This window comes from Calypte anna, chromosome 5A (assembly GCF_003957555.1).
Source record: "Calypte anna isolate BGI_N300 chromosome 5A, bCalAnn1_v1.p, whole genome shotgun sequence".
In the NCBI taxonomy this organism is placed as follows: Eukaryota; Metazoa; Chordata; class Aves; order Apodiformes; family Trochilidae; genus Calypte; species Calypte anna.
Genome location: NC_044251.1, coordinates 27319405 through 27340427, shown reverse-complemented (window position 1 = coordinate 27340427; position 21023 = coordinate 27319405). Strand labels below are relative to the sequence as shown.

Below are 21023 nucleotides of genomic sequence, written 5' to 3'. Positions count from 1 at the left end.
CTATCCAGCCCTGGAAATAAAAACCATCCAAGTGAGATCAAAATCAATAAAGTTTACCACTCAGCATCTAAAGAGGTAAAAGTGAGCCCAGAGATGTCTTTGGGCTGGAGAAACAACCCAAAACCAACTCAAAACAAATAAAACCCCACAAGCTTATGGTAAGTGGTTACAAAAAAAAGCTATACACAAGCTGTTTAGGAAGTCTTTCCAATACATAAAGATATGCATCTGTGCATATATACACACACAGAGCCACTGGACACTGCACCTCTTACATGTGCATAAAGCAACTGAGACATTTTTTCTTAATCTTTTCCTTATTTTCACTTCTTTTTAGACCAACACAAGAATAGGATATTTAAGAATGGTAAATTCTGTGGTCTTTGAGGACATGAGACATTGCAGTAAAGAAACATTTTAAATAAAATGTACGTACTATCAATAAATCCAGCATACTGGAAAAGTTGACCATTTTCTATGCATCAAAGCAGAAAGCAAATCTAAAGGCTACTGGGGAATATTTGCACATAACATAATCTCTTCAATGAGATCACAATCTTTACGTGCTACGTATCATACAAATGCAGAGTAATAGAACCTGCAGGTCATGCTGAGTTTACCAATTTAGATTGCTCATGAAAGAAAGGGTTACAGTGAAATTACTACCACCACCTCAGCAAAAACAGGAGTCTAAGGCATTTATTCCTGCTGCAAAGTGGAAATCTGATCCGGGGAAATCACTGTTTCAAAGAATTATTAGGTTGTTTACAGATAATTTACACGAGTACAAAAGGATATATTCCACCAGCACAAAAGTATGTTTAGATCAGTGTTTACTACATGAAGTTTATGACCTTATACATTAAGGCATCTATAAGGATTAAGAAAAAAGAAAGATACATCAATCCAGTACTATGAAAATGATACAATTCAACTAAGCACCCTGTTTGTCACATAAAACAGATGCAAATCAATGCTTCCTGTTGTGTCTTTACTGCAAATATTCAGAGAAGTATAAAATACAAATACAAAGAAGTAGTTTTTTCAATCCCTTCAGAAAGTTACTCTGAAGAGTCAGTCCCGTCTTCTCTAGTCAATGAGAATACCATCATTGATTTTTGTAGAAAAAGTAACAGGCTTATGTACTCTCTATGGTATGCTGATAGAAAAGTCTAAGATGTCTGTAGTTTCTCTACAGTGCATTAGATCCTATACAAGTTCCCAAGGTAATGACTAACAGCATAAAACAGACACAGATTTAATGACTTTTGATTCTGACTCAGTACTCAGTTATACACACGCTGTTGGGCAGCAAACTTTATTTCACTCTGTAGGGCTGGTTCTTTCTCACTGCAAGAACAGAAAGCATGGTTACAATATGCCTGTTAATTCTAAAGTAAAAAGGCAGCAAGGCTCAAATGCTAACCCTTGCCTTTCCCCAGCCCACAATTCATTGTTACCCACTGGTAACAATGGGAGCTCACATGAACCAAGTCCCCAGCTACTTAAAATCAATGTAGCTCATGAACTGTCCACAGCTGACATGCCACTGGACTTGACAGCCCACCAACTCTTTCCATTTCAAGGCAGCTCACTGACTAGTGTCAGACGACTAATGGAAATCTGCTCCAATAAGTTTCCAAGACACAGCAAGTAGTTTACATTTTGTCTGTAATGTATGCAGGGATTACGTGGAAATAACCACAAATTAAAGGGAGTCCAGACCAATTGCTCTAAAAACCCAGTGGGGAGCCACATGGTTAGGAAGAGCAGACCATCCAGTCACCCCAGCTTGTAATTGCTCTGGAAATGTTACTCAGAATTCAAGAGGACATGGAGTCATGGGAACATTCTGAAACAAGAGGCAAGCCATGGAAGCAGAGGAGCTATAAATCAGACTTGCTGTGCAGATGGCACTGCGAGATAGCAAGCTGATGGCAGATGGAAGCAAGAGCTTGGATAAAGCAAAAAAAAAAAAAAAAAAAAGGCTGCAAACTAATGAGGTCTGCTGAGATACTGGAGACAACTACTCTCCCTTTCTTATCACTATGCTTTAAGTGAGGGTCAGACCAACTCTTCCTTCCACAGAAATATACCCAGGAAAAATGTTCAGAGCCATAGAGAAGAGGCAGATTGGTTTCCCTCAAAGACAAATACCCATAGAAGTCATCCAGAGAGTTGCTCAAGATGAAATAAGTGGATTCATAAGTGAAAAACCCCAGGCTCTCATAAAATGTTTGAAGTCCAGAGCCTTCTACACACAATCCAAAAGGTCTTCACCCGGACTCCAGGACAATACAAAGCCTTGTATCTTTTCATGACAGAGGAGCATCCAACAAGGAGGAAGTTTCAAACAAGGAAATGGCTTTCTTTAATGGAAAAATGGTACACAACACATAAGCTTTGGAGAGGATTTGGTCTTAGACCAGACTGGAACTGAAGTTGGCTTGGTGCTCACAAATGCTCCATCTCCTTCCATTACAGGGAAAGCTGTGGATGTTGTCTACCTGGACTTGAGTAAAGCCTTTGACACTGTCTCCCACAGCATTCTCCTCAAGAAGCTGGGGGCCCAAGGCACAGACATGTATTCTCTTTGTTTTATTAGATACTGGCTACATGGCAGATCCCAGAGAGTTGCAGTCAAAGGATTTAAATCCAGCTGGTGAGCGGTCACCAGTGGTGTTCCCCAGGGCTCAGTGTTGGGCTTGGTCCTGTTCAATATCTTCATTAATGATCTTTTAATTAATTATTATTTGTTAATATTTTCATTCATTCATTCATTCATGAGGAGGGGATTGAGGGTTTCCTTAGTAAGTTTGTAAACAACACCAAGTTGTGTGGAAGTATTGACCTGCTTGTGGGTTGGAAGGCTCTACAAGCAGGATCTGGGCAGGCTGGACCTGTGGGCCAAGGTCAATAATGAAGTTTACCAAGACCAAGTGCTGGGTCCTGCACTTTGGTCACAGCTACCCCATCCAGCATTACAGACCTGGGAGGAGTGGCTGGAAAGCTGCCAAGTAAAAAAGAACATGAGTTGGTACCCAGCTGAACATGGGCCAGCAGTGTGCCCAGGTGGCCAAGAAGGCCAACAGCATCTGGCTTCTAACGGGAATAGCATGGCCAGCAGGAGAAGGGAAGTGATCATACCCCTGTATTTGGCACTGGTGAGACCACACCTTGTTCAGTTCTGAGCCCTTTGCTACAAGAAAGACATTGAGGTGCTGGAGCAAGTTCAGAGAAGAGCAACAAGCTGGTGAAGGGTCTGGAGAACAAGCTCTGTGAGAAAAGCTGAGGGAATTGGGAATGCTTAGTTTGGAGAAGAGGAGGATGGGAGGAGACCTTACTACTCTCCACAACTACCTGAAAGGAGGTTGTAGGGAGGTGAATGTTGGCCTCTTCTCTCAAGTAAATTATGATAGGACTAGAGCAAATGACCTGAAGTTGCACCACGGGAGGTTTAGACTAGATCTGAGGAAGAATTTCTTTTCTGAGAAAGTAGTTAGGCATTGAAATAGGCTGCTGAGGGAGGTGGTGGAGTCACCATCCCTGGAAGTATCTAGAAACTGTGTAAATGAGGCACTTTGGGACATGCTCTAGTGGGTGATACAGACATTGATACATATATTTTATTCTGGGGTGATGTTGACAGTTGGATGCAGTGACCTTAGAGCTCTTTTCCAACTGTGGGGATTCTGTGATCCTTCTTCCAGCTGACCTTGGTGGCTTTGCTGCTGTTAGGAGATAGATACTATCTAAAATTCCTTATGACTACAGAATAGTTAGTAACAGAAAAAAACGCATAGCCCCTCTTAAAGTATTAATGAGTATCAGTCTCTCTAACCTCCAAACATTAGAAAAGCCTTTTTCCTCTAGTTATACATATATTCACATACACATATGTATTTTCCTTTGTCAGAGCTCCAGGGTTCCTTCTTAAAGCAGATTGCTAAGGCTTCGAGCTATTTTCTGTTCTTATATATATTAATGCTCCAGAAGCATTAATAATGTTTCCAGAAGAACACAATACAAAATTATCTACTTCAGTAAATGAGGCAATCCCAGACAGCATAGGTTACATGAGCTTCTAGTAGATGGGAGCTTCCACAAGCCTCTAACTTTACTTCTAGAAGCTTATGGAGTTTTTCTCCCAAGATATATTACCAAGGGCCTTTCCTACCACTATCATGAACTGCAAGGATCTCACGGTCTTAGAAACTTCTGTGGCAGAAACTTTTTATAACTGGGGATTTTTTTTTTAATTTGCATGGAAGTAAGAAAAGGGAGTGAAGTGGTAAATAAATTAACTTTGTTGAAAGCCTTTAGGAAAAGGGAAGTAAAACTGCAGACTTGTGTGGGAAGCTAATAAAGAGGGAGCACAGCAAAAGCACTGCAGTGACACATAGGATTAACAGTCTCTCAGCAAGAACTGGCATTTCCCAAGGTATTATGAAGTTCTAGCATCCTAAACACACACAGAGAAGCATCCACACAACATAATAAAACTGTCATATACTATATACACACCCATGCACTTGTAGGGCCCCTAGCACTTCAGGCAGATACAGAAATGACATAGTCAAGAGTAGGTACTTAACATAAAGAAGCCTACGCAGAGCACTGTTTTCATACAACATATATACATACTAACTACATGTATATATATTAACTATTTGTTCTCAAAATTTTAAAAATTTAAAAAAAAAAAAAAGAAAAAAAAGACCAGAAATAAAGTCCAGTTACATTGGGATAAGCATTTGACTGAAAGCTTGAATATTCCAACTGAAAAATCTATACTCTCTCACCAGTTTGCTTTGCAACCTTGATCAAGTCTCTTGACCTTTCCTGGAACTCCTTTCCCCAGGTGTAGTCATGGGGTTACACAAACTACATTTTCATGGAGATGAGCTCTGGTATTTGCTCCTTTTCGATAGGTTTTAGGTCACTGTACCTTCTTCTCCCTACAGGGAAAATCTCAGTCTCTGGCTGACAGACAAGACTGAAGAGAAAAAAAAAAAATAAAAGGACGGGCAGCCTGCCCTCCTCACTAACCAAAACAAATCTACGAAGTTGTTACATGGGTTCTTACAGACCCAATCCTGTCCAACAAAGATGAATTACAGATATTTTCAGATGCTCCTTTTATTTGCATCTATCTTACATCTAACCACTCTCACAGCATCTAAACTCCTCCTTCAGCTGCACAAGATACACAGAGATAAGCTGCACATAACTACAAAATAACAGGAAGTTACCAAAAAAAAAGGTACAATTGCAATCCTATGACATACGATGTGTAAATCTGTGTTCTAATAGACAAAATATCTTCAAGAAAAGGCTAATTGCAGCACTGTGACTAGAAATTATTAATTTAATGGAAGTCTCATGATACTTTTCTTAAAACATCAGCATCCTGAGGCACATTTGGGCTTCTCATGTCCAGCTCTTGTGGTTACAGAGCAAAGTGAATCTCAATGACCTGAATTTCAGAAAGCACATCAAAATGACCCAACTTTATTTATTTATTCCAGTTGTTCTCAAACTAACCTTCAACTTCAGAGGAATGGAGGGAGCTGACCTATTTGTTCTAAAAATCTGGAGAAGTCAGCACTGCTCCTAGTATTTCAATTTACACATTAGCATATTTTTTTGATTGACAGTTTTATCCTATCATTGTAAAAAAGTTCACATTCATACTAAATGAAACTCCACAAAGAACTCTGGTGGGCGTCTCTCTCACCTAGCATCTGCAGTTTTGTAGCCTTTGTTGGCTTGGCTCCAAGTGTGTTGCTAATTATGTGTTCAGACATGATCACGTTCATGTATCCATGTATGTGGAGAGAAAAGAAAAAGGAGTGGAAAAGAACAGTATGTTTTTTACAATTAATCAAGAATAATCACATGTTTCCAAAAAGCCATTTGCTTCCTCTTTCTCGTGTTACAGAGAGCAGCAAACTAACCCACAAAGTCATTAATAGAAGCACAGAGACGCTCTCGGACATCAGAATGATCCAGTTAAAGCTTTTGGACCCAACTTTGCACAATGTTCTTCCACTCCTCTCTCAGAAGCCCATAAACACAGTAGTGACCCTCAATCTACACAACAGGTGCCTCAGCTTTACAATAAACCTGTAACTGAGGTGGGGGGAATAACACTAAAAGCTCTTCCAGTGCCTGAAGCTGACAGTATCTCTGAACTCATGCTGTCACTGTCTGCAAGAAGGCAAAGTCTCTACCATGAGTCCTGGCTGATGAGTGTCATATTAAAAATAAATAAATAAATAAAATCTAAACTTTAGATGAATTTGTCTAGTGCCATTGGCAAAATGTCCTGTCTCCCACACACTGTAAACCACACAGAGGCAAAGAGAAAGGAAATACATACTAGAAAGACAGATGGGAAGAAGAAAGCACTGTGGATGAACACTAATATTAAAATGTCTCATCTATTCCTGCTGTCAGTGAATTATTATCACCTGGCCAGGATAGATATCCCAAAGTAAGATGGATTCTACAGTTTCCATATTACTTACCTCATCATTCCCCTCCACACAGTATAATTTCCTACTCTGAGTACACAGTTTAGCAAAACATTATTAAATACATAATGGTAATGAACAAAAATTACTGCAGGCAGATGGTATGCCAAACACTGATTGTTTAGCTACCCATAATTTCAAGAGCACACCTCTCGTTACCAGTGCAACACATGCAACATCAGCTAGATAGGTATAATCACTAAAAGAAAGAAAATTGTCAGAACAAATCTAATAATGACCCCAAATCATTCTTAGACTTTTTTCATATTGATAAAGGTGCAGCATAATATAGTATATTTTACTTTATTATATAGAAATTAACCATATTTCTACATGGAACAGTCCTCTTTTTTCCCTTTTTTTTCTTTTTTGACACTCATGTCTACCCTAACATATCACTGCAGTTTGGTCATGACAGTACTGTGCAAGGCATCTCGAGATTACATCTCCAAGTTTTCCCATCTTACCTGGCTCTGTACAGTTCTTTTCCTCATGTGTCCCATTAGGTGATGCCATCAACCTTCTGTTCCTCCATATTTCTGCCAAAGAATGTCTGTCTGCAACAGCTGATTCTCGGCCTACAGAAAACAGAAAGAGGTTATGCTCACTCTCTCTAATTTTTTCCTTCATCATCTTAGCTGGACTATGTGCCTCCACTACAAAACTAAGGTGTGAATGGGGCACAGGCTAACACAGGTATGCCAGGTGCTCCTAGCTACGAAGGGTGAAAATAGCTACAGATGTGTAGTATCAGAGCTGTTAGCATGTTTTGGCTATCAGAATACCTGGCTGTGACCCACAATGGGAAAATATTCTGTGGTAAGCAAATGCTGCCCCAAGCAAAAAGCCTGCACCTGTGAAACTCAACACTTAGCAGATCCTGTAGATGAAACAAGCCCAGCTACACTGACATGAGCAAGAATCACACTTCCCTTTAGTCATCTTTACTTGCACATATTACATTACTGATGTATTAAAAAAAAAAATGCATATAGACACTGGTTTATCCTGAGTATAGGGGATCATCTTTTCCGTGTTGGGTGTAGTTGGCAGTATCAGTCCCTGCATAGCTTGTCAAGAAAAATGGAAAATAACTACATGGTGAATGCCCATGATTTTTAAGCAAAACAAACTTCTTTAGAAGTCAATGGAGCTTTCACCTAAACTCATATTCCAGAAGCATTCTCAATGGAACTTGCTGAGTAGAGTATAGAGCACTTGTAGCATTGCAGAGTACAACTATAATAATAAAAAGACTACATTAATTAAATCACTAGATTAATTTAAATTAAATCACTTCCACCTCAACCTTATCTATTTCAAATACAAACATATTATCATACAAACTCTTCCACAGATGATCTAACACTTCCTATCAAGTCATCATGTAATGCTTGTTCTTTGCTACAGTGACTCTTGCAAAAAAACTCCAGCTTGGAAGTTTGTTTGGCCAGAGTATTTGCTAAAATAATATGACGCCACAATTATAAGAAACAGAGAACAGATGGTCAGCCTTTATGGATACAATATACTGTAAATTAGCCAGCTGAAAAAAAGCTACCTGATACAGCATACCATCAAAAATTAGGTTATGAGGGACTTAGTTGATAACCCAGGAGATTAAAAACTTTCATTACTCATGACATTTTTCATGCAAACCTAAAAAAGGTCTCAAAAACTGCTATCTGCAAATAAATAAATAAATACATAAAAAACACAACCAAAAAAAAAAACCCCTCAGACTATGTGAACATAATCATACTCCAATTAATTGCTTTCCCAGACCAGTAAGAATATGAAAATAACTGGCTGGTGCAAGGAAAAGCAAACAAACAATCAAAAAACAACAACACAAAAACTAGGCATGACAAACAGTTCTAAATACAGAAAGCAACAATATACCCTAAACCCACAATTTTTTAAAAAAGTTGAAAGTTCTCAGATAAGCAATATGCCAATATGGTCTGAGACACTGAATTCTTATATGGATGGCTTGCTGGCATCCTGGATGCATCTCAAACAACCCAGGCACAAAAGCATTAGAAAGTACAAGTTCCACCAGATTTTCTTCCCCTAAAGTCAAGTTCAACTTCAGCTTTAGTTAAACAGATGACCTATCTTAATTCTGCCAAAATCTGACTTTCTTCTATAAAACGTGGATGCAGGGTCTGGGCTCAGACTGATCTTGTTCTTAAATCCTCAAGGACTGTTGGCAGTTCCACCTAAGTGATCCATGTGCTGTCCCAGCAACCTCAGACTTCGTATCTTAGGAGGGCCTAAAGCTGCACACTTTCAGCCCAAACTGTGCCAGCAGGCGGGGGAAAAAAAAATCGAATGGGAATTATGTTGTTAATTTTAACTGCATCAGTTTACCAACACGGTGCCTGCACAAAGGTTGCAACTGACTCTCTCTATAAAACACGAGCTTAGCACTGCTCCTTGCCCAAAATCCACACTGTCATATGGGAGTGGGGGGAGAAGATGGAGATAAGAAGCGGTTACAGACAATAGAGGTTTACAACCTAAGGGTAAAAATGAGAGGTGGCCCGAAGTTGCAGAGGGGACTACAAGCGGCTGGAGAGAATTCAGCTGTGATGCAGCGGCAGGGGAGAAACTACTCCAGGGCCGCCCTCAGCACGCAGCTGTTCCGTGATCCTCCTTCGATTCCCTACCCGAAGCCCCTGGCCACCAGGAGCCAGCGACGCCACCGCCTCTCCTCGGGGCTGCGGCCACGCACCTGACAGGCGCGGGGCTTTCTCATGAGGAACCCGCGCCGCTTCCCCGCCTTGCCCGCCCGCCAGCCCGCCCGCCGGGGTATTTCCACTGAGAAACTTAAAACGGGAACAGCCGAGCACCGCTGAGCCCGCCAACCCCCGGGGCTCCCTGGGCCGGCAGCCCCCGGGCCGCTCCGGCCGCCCTCCCAAGGTCCGCCGCTCCGGCCGCCACAGCCACTCACCCAGCCTGGAGAGCAGGCTGGACATGCACCAGACGAAGAAGAGGATGGCGCAGATGAAGCCCAGCTGCTGCAGCAGCATCTCCCGCCTCTTGCGAACTTTCCTCAGCATAAGCATCATGGTTTTCGGGCGGGCGAGCGGCGTCTCGTCCAGCTCCATCGGAGCAAGAGCGGGCGCCGAGGGGGCGGCCAGCAGGTCGGTCGGAAAACGGGGCTCACTCCCTGCGGCTTCCCGCAGGCGGCTGCATGTCGGGCGGGCTGCAGCGCGGAGAGAAGCCGATGCCCAGCGCCTCAGGTCGGCAGCGGCGAAGCAGAGGCAGGTGGAGGCGGGCGGGGGTGCGGTGAAGACGGCGGCGTGGGGGCACAGTAGGTGGGCGAGTCGCCGCTCTCAGGGCCCAGGCTGAGCCCCGCGCCCCACACACACCATGGCCGGCGGTGGAGGAAGCGGCGCAGCGGCGCCTCGCGCTCCACTGTCAGCGATCGCCCCACAGCGTGCTGCGGGCTGCGAGTCAGCACCGGGGGACGACGGCATCCATGCGGCTCCCTGCCCGCCCCGACCAAGTTTAAAGTTTATCCCGTTCCTCCCTCCCGCCGTCGCCGCCGGGTGGGCGCAACAAGCGCCGCCGCCGCCGCAGCAGAAGCCGCCCCCTGGGCTCTCAGCGCGGCGCCGAGCGATCGCTCCCTGAGCGCCCGGCCGCACCCGCCCACTTTCTGCCCGCCCCTCTCCGCAACTTTCTGGGTGCTCCTCCAGCACCCATGGCAACGCGCACGTACCCTCCCCTCGCCTCGTGGGGAGGGGGAGGAATTAACTGGCGAAATTAATCCTTTCCCCTCAATGCGCAGGAACCGCCCGCTGTCGGTGTCGCGTTCGGTGGGGCGAGGGCGGGGCAGCGGCAAGTGCGGTGGTGCCGAGGTGCGGGACAGCAGCGGTGGGGCTGGCGCTGCCCGAGGCGCGGGGGGCGAGGGCGACCCTTGGAGAGGGGCAAAGGGGCAGGCAGGGGCCGGCAGCTGCGGGGGTCGCGGCAGTGGGGCCGAGGGGGAGAGAGAGTTGCCGGTGCCGGGTGGTGGTGTCTGGGTTCTTCCATCTTCCTCAAAGAGATGCGTTTCCAGGTGGACTTCCACGGGGGTAAATGGCACTTCTCTGATACCTGCTGTGCGTAGTTTGCCCTGTAACCAAGGTGTGGCGTTCAGAACATAAAAGCAAACGACCCATTTTGTGAAAGTTTCAGACTGTCCCAAAGCAGATTTTTCTTCTTTTTTTAAACTAAAATTTAGTATTTGCATTAATTAAGTGGTTACTGTTAAAATGAGAACAGTTCTGAGAACCCACTGCAACAAAATAGGCATTGGTTCTGTTTATTCCTTCCAAGTATCCAGTAATGCTTTGTGTGTCAGGGAGCACGTGTATACAAAACAGGATTAACTCATCTGATCTTCTTTTTGATAGAGCATTTGGTTTATGATGAAAGACCTTTCAGGTGATTTCCTCAATATCTCTTTATTTCAGAACATATAATTCTTCATATCTAGCATTGTTTCTAATACTGCCATAATGATAATACAAATATACTAGCCGACAGAAGCAAATCTTCACAGTATCACTGATCCTCTGTGTTTTCCCATCTTCATGCAAACATGGGGTTTTTTCTTATTTTTATGGATTATACCTGCTATAGTGAGATGTAGCAGCTCGGTCAGTGCTCTAGGTGATCTGATACACACCCCTTGTGTGAAATTGCTGTAGATTCACATTGAAGGCTGTGCAGTTGCCTCAAGCACAGAAGAGATTACATGACCTGGAGAACCAGAGAAGTAGTTGTGTTAACCTTGCTGCTTGCATGCACCTAGCTACAGAAATTTATGTTCCTTAACTGTTCAAGGTCCAGTGGCACGTAGGCTCTGATGGGCCTTTAACTTTCTATGTTAAAGCAGGAAAAGAACTGCATGTTAGAAGAATGGCACTAAAGCACACTCCTGTCTCCTCTTTTTCATTCCCTTTATAGCTGCTGAGAGAGAAAAAGTAACTCGGAAAGCTCTTGCCTACTGCAAAAACAGAGGTAGTAAGGAAGGTTACAAGTCAGGCGATGTCCCTTCATTTCTCTCCAGGGCCACATAGGAAATCTCACAGTTGAACCCATAATTATGAAAGCTATCCCTGACTTAAAGAACTCACCAGATAATTAGACACAGAGGCTGGGATGCTGGATAAAGGCAACTGAAGCTTTTTAGACCAGGATCATTATTTATAGTGGACTGGTTTTTTTTTTTTTCACTGGAGAACTTTACAGTCCACTGAAGTGTAGGGTGCCCATGTCAGTAGAGATGCCACTGCACAGTTAGATGCCTCTGCATACCCTTTCAGCTGTCATAATGTCTGAGAGGTAGTTCTTCACATGGCATTTTATCACCTTTTTTCTGGGACTAAAGCCTCCCCTTCCACTCAAAGTGGCAATGTGAACATCAGTCTGCCATTCCCTTGTTCGGTGATTAATAACAGCTGTGGTCATGTCAAGAATGTAGTTCTCTGTATGAAGATTTTATCTAGCAACCAAAAGATGATGTCACTGGAAAGGATTGCAGAGATTTGTTGTTTTTCAGTATCCACTTACCATAAGTTTATAATCTTCTCCACTGATAATGCAGACCAAGGCCATGGCTTCAGAGAGGCAGATGGTTGGGTTTCTCCCAACAGCTGATAGAGGTTGCTGGTGATTTTTATATTTACCAAGTTTATTCTCTTATGAGCTCGTTCCTCCAAAGAGATTTTGAAATCTATGGCACTCCTGTTCTGAAGAGTTCCTGATATTAAAACATGCAATGACAAGTTTGTCTGGAGATGAGGCTGTAATTCCATGTGTGTCTCTAGGTTGCTTACACAAAGAAGGGAACTGAAGCATTGTTAAGAGGCCCTGAGTTCATATGCAAGGGATTTTCCTTAACTCTGTTTGGTCCTATGAACAGCACATGGATCAAACCAAAGGTTATGGTCAGTTATAGGAATAAAAGTATAATATTGTCTTTTATGATACTGTTTTTTTTCCTTTTTCTGGCTCTTAAAAAGTTGGGGTTTTTAGAGGTAACGGTGCCTATAAAAACCCTGGGGCCATCCCTATGAGGAACTGGAACCAAGAAACAAAAAAGTGAAGAAATCTGTGCATCCTTTACACCAATTAAAACTGTGTAATTGTGTGTGTCTCTCCCTCTCTGTGTACACATTAGGTGGATCAAAGTTCAGACAGTACTAATCTCCTAATCATACAAACTTCTGATTAGCATTTTTTAATCAGTCTGGTGATCACAGGGTAGCCTCAAAATTGTTCTTAAATACTGAACTTCCAGAACAGAATTCCATATAACTTTATTTTGGGGCTTCCTGTAAAAAAGTCTCAGGTAAGTGGTTGTGCATGATGTCTCAAAGGAAAGTGGTGGCCTGTGGAATTCAGCTCTGGTTACTTCTACCCCAACTGCTGGCAGGAGGCGCACCTGGAGGGTCTGTTTGAGCACATTCAAGCACAGAGGCTGTTACTGGAGTGATGTCCTAACACTCCTCTAAGATTTTTGCCTTCTTCAGAGGCAAAAAAAGAAGCAAATGCTTTCTGGATAAAGTGGCCTTAGGGAAATTCACATTCATTTTTTAAATCTTAAAATATTGCTCTTTCACACTGTAACCAGAACAACTTAAATATATTCAATGGTCTGGTGATACTCCGGTTGTTCTCTGTTACTGGACTAGATCTAAGAATTCTTCTAGTGGACATCTGCCAGCTCTATTATTATATTATACTTTTGCATATTTCAAGGGCAGAAGCTTTCCTGAATTCAGAGGTATTTTTGTAGTTTAACTCAGACCTTTGTTTTGCTTCTGAGGCTATAAATAACTTAAACCTGAACTAGAATTTAACGCTATGAAGAAGTCAGTCTCACACTGTATATGGAAACACATCTTTCTTTAACTTACCTGATTCCTCTTTTGTGTTTTTATCATGCAGTCTTCCTGCAGCTGGTTTCTCTCCAATAGTCTTGGGTAATGCTGTTTTCTACTTCTGCTGAGCATCTGTGGTTACACCCCACATTCAGCACTTGGCTAGCAGCCACACATTTGCCCAGACCCTACTTGGGACCTAACAATCACTTAACAATAATGGGATTCCCCCACAGTATACAGGAATGCTATGAGCAAGAGCTCCTTATATCCTACATGCCATGAACAGCCTCACATAAGCCCAGGAAAGAGGTCAGGCTGCTGCATATAATCTTCTTGCTATATAATAAGAATAAAACTTACCAACCAGATCTAGGCTCTTAATGTGATCTACTTTAAGCTACAAAAAATAAGACCAGTTGCCTACTCATGTCCCACATGTGCTGTTGGCACATTTTAATGTAGGTGCGTTGTCTCTTTCCATTTCTCTAAGCTCACCAAAATGTCTTCTTGCAGGACAGAATGAGAGACATCATGAGTATCAGCAGGATTCAATATGTTCTGCCCATAAGGTTTCATTCAATATCTACATTAAAAAGGGATTTTGTTAAAAAAATACTCAATATTTGTCTCCTTAAATCAGTACCATCTAAGCCCTCCAAACTCATCACAGCATCTATGTTTAACACCCACTAGATTTCTCAGGGATACAGGCATCTGCTTAAATGCTTGCCAGATTTGAAGAACTCAAGCACATGTAGACAGCAATACTGAAATGGGGGTTAAATTACAGGGACTCTGTTACACAGCATATCCTCCCCTGTACAGATACCGTTTCTGTCTGTCTCAGTTTCTCAGGCTTGCTATCTCCACTGAAGCCCAGTCTCAACCAATTTCACTGGTTTTACATTTTGTCAGTGATTTTCTATTCCTCTCTGCCCTTAGTCACTTTCTCCTCTCCCTGCTTCTATTTCCCCTGTTCTTTCACTCTGTTTGCTCCACATGACTTGGTTCCCCACCTCTTGATCTCCTAGGCCCACTGTAAATTTTTCTTTTGTTCCACTCAATGTAAATAGAATTCCTTCCTCTTCCTCAAATCTCCCCTTAAATCTACACATGGGTTTGAGCTTAGTATTGACTCTAAGCCCTGTTCCCAGAGGCTTGGGGAAATTTATCTGTGCTTACCCATAACTGTGAGGAATGAGGTTAGCTGACATTACCCTAACCATGAGCCATTCTGGCTGCTGTGAGTTCTGCAGGTTAACTGCAGCACTCTCTTCCATCACTATGCAACACATTAGTTTGCCCTCCATAATCTCATTCCTCTCCCAGATAAAGAAACTAAATTCAGTTCTGTAAAATGCTCTCAATTTGTTTTCTTTCTGGAAAGTTTTTGTATGTCTGTGAAATAAGGTGAAATTCAAAGCAGCTACGGAGAAGAGATCTTCACACACCTCAATTAAGTGCACTTTTTTTCAGCTTTCATACCTACTGGGATCTGTTTCCAAAACCCTTTGCTAGTCCCACAGAACGAGAAGGATCATTAACTAAGCAAAAATTGATTCATTACAGTGAGAAAAATTTTCAACAGCTATCAGTTGTTAGCCCAAACCACAGACTGCTGTGATCTTTTGAATACACAAGAGGAAACTGTGGAGAATTCTCACACACAAAAAGCCTCAGATGATGTCAGTGCTTGAAAGCCTGGAGGCCAAAGAAGTTCAGTGGAAGCCCTGTTGGGGAGAGCTGAGAGAGATGCAGCAGGGCAGCTCATTAGATTAGTCCATCAAAGTCATTAAGAAAAGAACAAATGTTCATCCTTAGTGACTTGAAAAACAAACTGCAAGCTCCAAGTGTTATACAGGCAAGTGCAGGGATGTATGGCCTGGGAACTGATGTCCTTGAAACAACAATATTGAAAAGATGAGAACTGTCTTTATTGAGATTTATAGAACATGTGTTTGAAGGAATCCAGAGAGGTCGTCCTGTTTATTCTCTTTTTCTAAGGCACTATCATCTCTGCCTAATATTGAGTATGCTTGCTCTAAAATTTAATATCCATCTTGATACTGAAATTGCTGTTTGACTGCCTATCAAAGCTTTTAAAATAAAATGATGGTGAATAACATTAAGAAAATTTACACCTCCTACTTTGGCTGGCATCTTTTTTTAACACTGTTAATGAGCAGATTTTGGAGAGTTCTGGGAATTTTGCACCTCACGTGACCACAGATTTTCAAAAAAGAAAATTTATTCTATTGAAAACTTATCATGTTAAAGCTAAGAGGAATCATAACTGTCAATCAGAGAAGGGGAAGAATATTCTTACCATTTATTTCTGGAAAGGTGGGAGAAATAATTTTCCTTTATAGACAGCAGGAAGAAAACAACCTTGCCCTGGGAAGATAAATTCAGTGTATAAAATCATGTAAAATGATGCTCTAGAGGGAATGACAATCAGAGAAATCAAGTGAGCAGGAACAGTGCTCAATGGAGTGTTTTGTATGAGGAAATCAGGTCATTTATTTCATTGCTGTTTCATGTTGTCTCCTGTGAAAGGGATATGAAAGGAAGGTTAATTTGCTCCCCATTATGATCAGATGAGAGAGGGGAGAACAGAGAAGGCTGGCTCAGAGTCCAGGTTCAGAACAGCAAGGGGGAAGGTGTTTGTCTAAAAAGGCATTTAAGGGAAAGGAAGGAGAGCTTTGGTACACAGGAATGGGGAGACGGTTCTAAGCAAGTGGGTTAGGCACAGCCATCCATGAGAGCAGACAAAGGGAACCTTAATCAATGTGGATTGGAAGGGCAAGTGAAACAAGCTAAAATGGGAAAATGAGTACCACTACATTCACTTTGAAGATCAAGTCTTGTACTAGAAATTTGAAAAGGGTTGATGTAGCAGGAGAGAGGGATAGCTGTAGCTGCAATACTTTAAGAAGAACATACTCCATAAAAGCTCCCTTTAAGTTTATATAAGCTGCCACATCTGCAGCACAGCCTTCTCCAAACCCAGATAACTGACACTCCTTACTGTTAATGAGAAGTCAGGGTCAAAGCAAACTTTGGCACATCTTCAAGCTTTGTCAGGAACACTTTTTATAGTATTCCCTCCCTAACAGACTTCAGAGTAAAATAATAGGACAACTAGTAGTTAGTGCTGATTTTAAGAAGAAATGTTTATTACTGGCAAGTAATAAATACACCTGTCCTGCAAATTAGCTTGCTATTGCTAACTCCTTGCAGAGTTTAGCAGCAGGCTATTTCAGCTTGCCCTCATCCTAAGTGTGCTCATCTGCTTCTCAGCAGCAGGACAGCCCAGGCTCAGCACAGCTCCTCTGAGCTCTTTTCAGCTTGCAGTGGGAGAACAGCAGAGGTAGTGCTTTCCCAGATCCAATTTAACAGCAGCTACTGTGGGTGTCACCTACCTGTCATGACTGACTCACCTCACCATCTTTTTGTTGTTTTCATTTAAATATTTAAGCACTCAAATATTCTAGCCACTTTACATTTCACCTCCTCAGAAAGAAGCAATGTTTCAGAGGTGTTACCATGGAAACAATGGAGTGAGATGGCAGATAAGCATGAAAAAGTCATCTAACAGTAAATCCAGATACATGCTTTGGGGTAACTTGAAATTAAAAAATCTATAATTAATTGGGGTGCTGCTGAGCAGCACTTAGTCCTTTCTTATAAGTGACAAGAGGCCACCTTTTTGCTTGTGCAGAATTTTCAGTACCTGGAGTCTTTTTCCACAAAAGAGATAATACTGCTCTTTGCAGATGACCTCCAGAGTTAGTCCTATTACCAGCAAGGTCAGGCAACTGAAATGGAAGGGTCAGAAACACCAGCTTCCTCAAACAAATCAATCCCTACTGATCGCAGTGGGCTGTGAGCATTGGAGAGCTGTGATCCAAAGTATTTGTAAAGTTTAATCAGACTACAGGAAAAAGAAGATTAAGAGTAGTGGAAATAAAAATGCAGCTAGATACGGCAAGGTCCTTCCAATTATGCAAATGGATACACAACCATTCTGCTCAGAAGTGGGTATTAAATTATCCTTGTGGATAAAAAAGCATACCTTTGTCAATCTGTCACCATATATCCTGAAATACCATAATTAGCTCTCTCAAGCATGGGAAGGGACAACACTTGGCTATTGCCTGTGCTCACATCATAAAATGATTTCCTGCAACTTTACACAGCCTTTACTGAACTATATTTTGTCTGTAGTGAAGGTAACAACGGAAAATCCAGTGTTTCAATTATGTATGAGGCAAGAAAAGCTCAACAGAACCCAGCCTTGTAATGAAGATCATATTCACTTCATGCACTGGCAAAGTGACCACAGAAACACTAAATACACTTAAATATGCCACACAAAATGTTCTGCTTGGACAGATTCAGAAAGGGAACATTAAAGACCTGAACTTTTTTTGCTCTTCATAACACTTTAGGTCATGCTTAAAACCATCTCTTTTTCACTTGTGGGCAAAGGGAGGGCCCTGGCAGATGCCTAAATTCTCTCCCTAGGGCTGGAAATTCTGTTGATGATTAAAAATTATTTTAAAAATCATTGTTGATGGTTTAAAAAAATGAGTGGCCACTAGAAAAATTCTGTCACTGTAGACTGGGGGACTGGGATACACCTGTAGTGAAACAACAGCTCTGGTCTGACCTGGCTGTTGGTACCTAGGGTGGCCTAGAGTACCCACTCTACAGCTGCCCTCCTCAGGAAGGGTGCCCAGCACCTCCTGTTGCAAGACAAACCTCTCTTAGGACACAGCACTCCAAGGTCCAACAGGTGTTCCAGCAGAAGTGCACAAAAAGCGTCCTGAGTTGGTTGCCCTCAGGATTGCTCAGCCTGACTTGGTACTACCGCTCCAGTTTCAACCAACCTCTCTGCTGGCTTGCTCAGGACTGAGCTGAGCCTGTGCTTCAAGCCTCACCTTTTATTGGCCCCCTGGTCCTGCTCATGCGCAGTTGGGGCCTGCCCTAATCAGGCACAGGTGGGCTTAACACAAGCTCACGCCCACTACCTGGCAATTAGTGGCACTTGGTGCCTCATTTCACTACAGCTCCTCAAAAGTCTTTGGGACTGACTGAGTTTTTTACTGACTTTATTTTCCCAAGAATCTTTTTTCTGGTAACAATGTTGTTTTTTCAGCACATGGATCCACAAGGTGATGGAAGCATTACCGGTGGACCTCCTCATTCAGAGACTTGGAAGTCTACTCTGCAGGTAAACAACTACCACTACACATTGGGAGTGCCTTGAGGGAAGAGAGAGGGCAGGCCAGATCCTGTGAGCCTGAACCACTGATTTAATCTTGCACTACTGAGCCCTTCCTCCTGAAGGGCTGGGTAGAGGGTCAGCTGGTAAATGAGATATCCACATAACCCACAGCTTAAGTAAATTATGAGTGAGAGTGAGGGGTCTGGACTGCTGAGGCTTGGGACATTGGTGGGACCTTGATAGTGGCAAACTGTGAGGAGCAGATGCTGTCTATACCCAGCTGGTTTGAAAGCATGTGGGAGGGAACAGTGAGGCCAGTTCACAACAGGCTGGCTCAGCATTAGGGTATCAGATGGGCTGTAAGGGTTATCATAAAATACACACACTCCACAGCTTTTTATAAAAAATAGTTTATACAGTTCTCTATGCACACACACATACACACACACAAAAAAAAAAAAAAAAAAAAAAAAAAAAAAGTCTTTAAACTGATCTACTGATCTGCTGTTTCACAATCACTTACAAAAGGTACTGAGTTGCATTTATCCTTGTGACTGATGAAGACTCACAGAATTAGTTACACTGTTGGCACCGTGCAAAGGAAAAGAAGAGATGGGCTGTGCTTTATGCAATTTGTTTTTCTCACTGCTGGAAATCTATCGTACTTTTCCTGCCCAAATTATCAAGACAGTTGATAAGATGGAAAAAAAATCAGATCACTGAGGTGAATGTTACATAGCAAGCTCTTGTGTAACTGAACTGTATTTCCTATCTTAGCCTTCCAACTTCTAACAAATTAATAAAATAAAAAATAATTTTAAAAAAAGTATTGTGGAAGGATTAACTGGCTTTAAAATTTGATTTTCAGTTTTTAAATTAATGCCAGTTAATGAATGTTTAGGTATATGGAAAACAAAACCAGAAAGTCTGCAGAGGCTTAGCTGTGACTTTGCCATGAAAATGAAGCAAAAGGGTAAATCTTTGTTTGTTTTTTTTTTGTCCCTCCAGAACCTGCCTTGTGCTTTCCTTTTGCTTCGTGCCTGGCACAACTACCCTGCCATGAACCACAGCTGTCTTCACTGCCATGGCAGACATCCTGTCATGCCCACTTCCCTCAGGTGGGGATGCAGCAACCCCCAGCCCTCAGGATTTGCCCTGCTGCATGTTTTATGGTGCTTAAGAAGGTAGTGAGAACATAAATTGCTGGTCTTCCTTGAATATTTACATTAAGTACCCATTCCTGAATGAAAACCCATTTCATCGCTTAACTGAAAACTCTCTTTACCCTTCTGATTTTCTCAGTGTTTCTGTCTGAGTTGCTGCTCACTGACTGGTGGACCCTGAATCAAGTCCTAAAAGAAGAAAAGCCTTCCAGCTCATCAAGTCTGTGAGCAAGCCAGTCATCCAGGAAAAAAGCACACTTAAAGTCAATCACAGAATAATAATAATGCTCAGAATCTGATACTTTTTGCTCATGTTTCAAAAGGCAGATGAACCAATTAATGCGAGTAGGGAAACTCAAACTGGGATTTGCTGTCACTGACACCATAACACTGGCACAGAGCTTTGTGGAGGGGATTACAGTGAGTTACTTGTGACCAAAAGATGCTGAGTATTGGCACACTCGCCAGTGATTTTCTAATGCCAAATTACAAGTAAGGATACTAGCAGCTCTTTTTCTTACTTACAGGTCTCTAAAAATAGCCATCACAAAAATATCATTACCACAGAATCCAAAACACTGAAAATCTTTTCTCTTTGCCTCGATAAAGTATGAGGTGAATATGAATGCTCATGATTTCTCTGGTGAACTCTAAGAAATTAAGGCACCATCACACCTGGAAAAATCTAGTGCTGTTTAGCAAATAAAACATTTTACAGACTCAACTTTACTAAGAAGTGGTCTTAAAGAGGAGAGAGATAAATTGTTTTAGCTCTAGCTAAATTGTAGTTTTAAGTTTCTCAGTCATCTCTGGTTTGCTACCCGAGGAATTTTAAGGAAGTGAAATCAAATGTCTACCTTATTTTAGGTGATGTGCAGTATTTATTCTGAAAGGTTGTGCAGCTTCTTTCACGCTTGTATTATTTACAACATGCACATGCTGTCATGTCTCAGTGGATCATTCTATAACTACACCAAGTAAAATGAGAGTAATTTGCATACTGTGACTACATATACATATGTGTGTATGTAGAGGCATACTAAGAATCAGTATTAATCATCATTCATCTATGCAAAGGACTGAGGACTGTAATTTATTAAAGACAGGGAGAGGCCTTGCAGGTGTAATCAAGCACAAAACCAGCTAGCCCAGCATAAATCTTGAGCACCGGTAAATACTTGGAGGTTGCAAAAGAAAGTTAAAGAAATTGAGTCTT

General features: G+C 42.1%; 1 protein-coding gene across 1 annotated transcript in view; it reads right to left on the bottom strand.

Annotated features, from left to right (window-relative positions):
• Positions 1–10137, bottom strand: part of LOC103527667 (ras and Rab interactor 3) — a 145757-nt gene extending 135620 nt beyond the window's left edge. Inside the window, exons 1-2 of the mRNA XM_030452492.1 lie at positions 9493–10137; positions 7004–7114 (exon numbers count right to left, since the gene is read on the bottom strand). Of these exons, the coding sequence (XP_030308352.1) occupies positions 7004–7114; positions 9493–9649 (268 nt within the window). The 5' untranslated portion in view covers positions 9650–10137. The remainder of the gene's footprint in view (positions 1–7003; positions 7115–9492) is intronic.
• Between the last annotated feature and the right edge of the window lie 10886 nt (positions 10138–21023).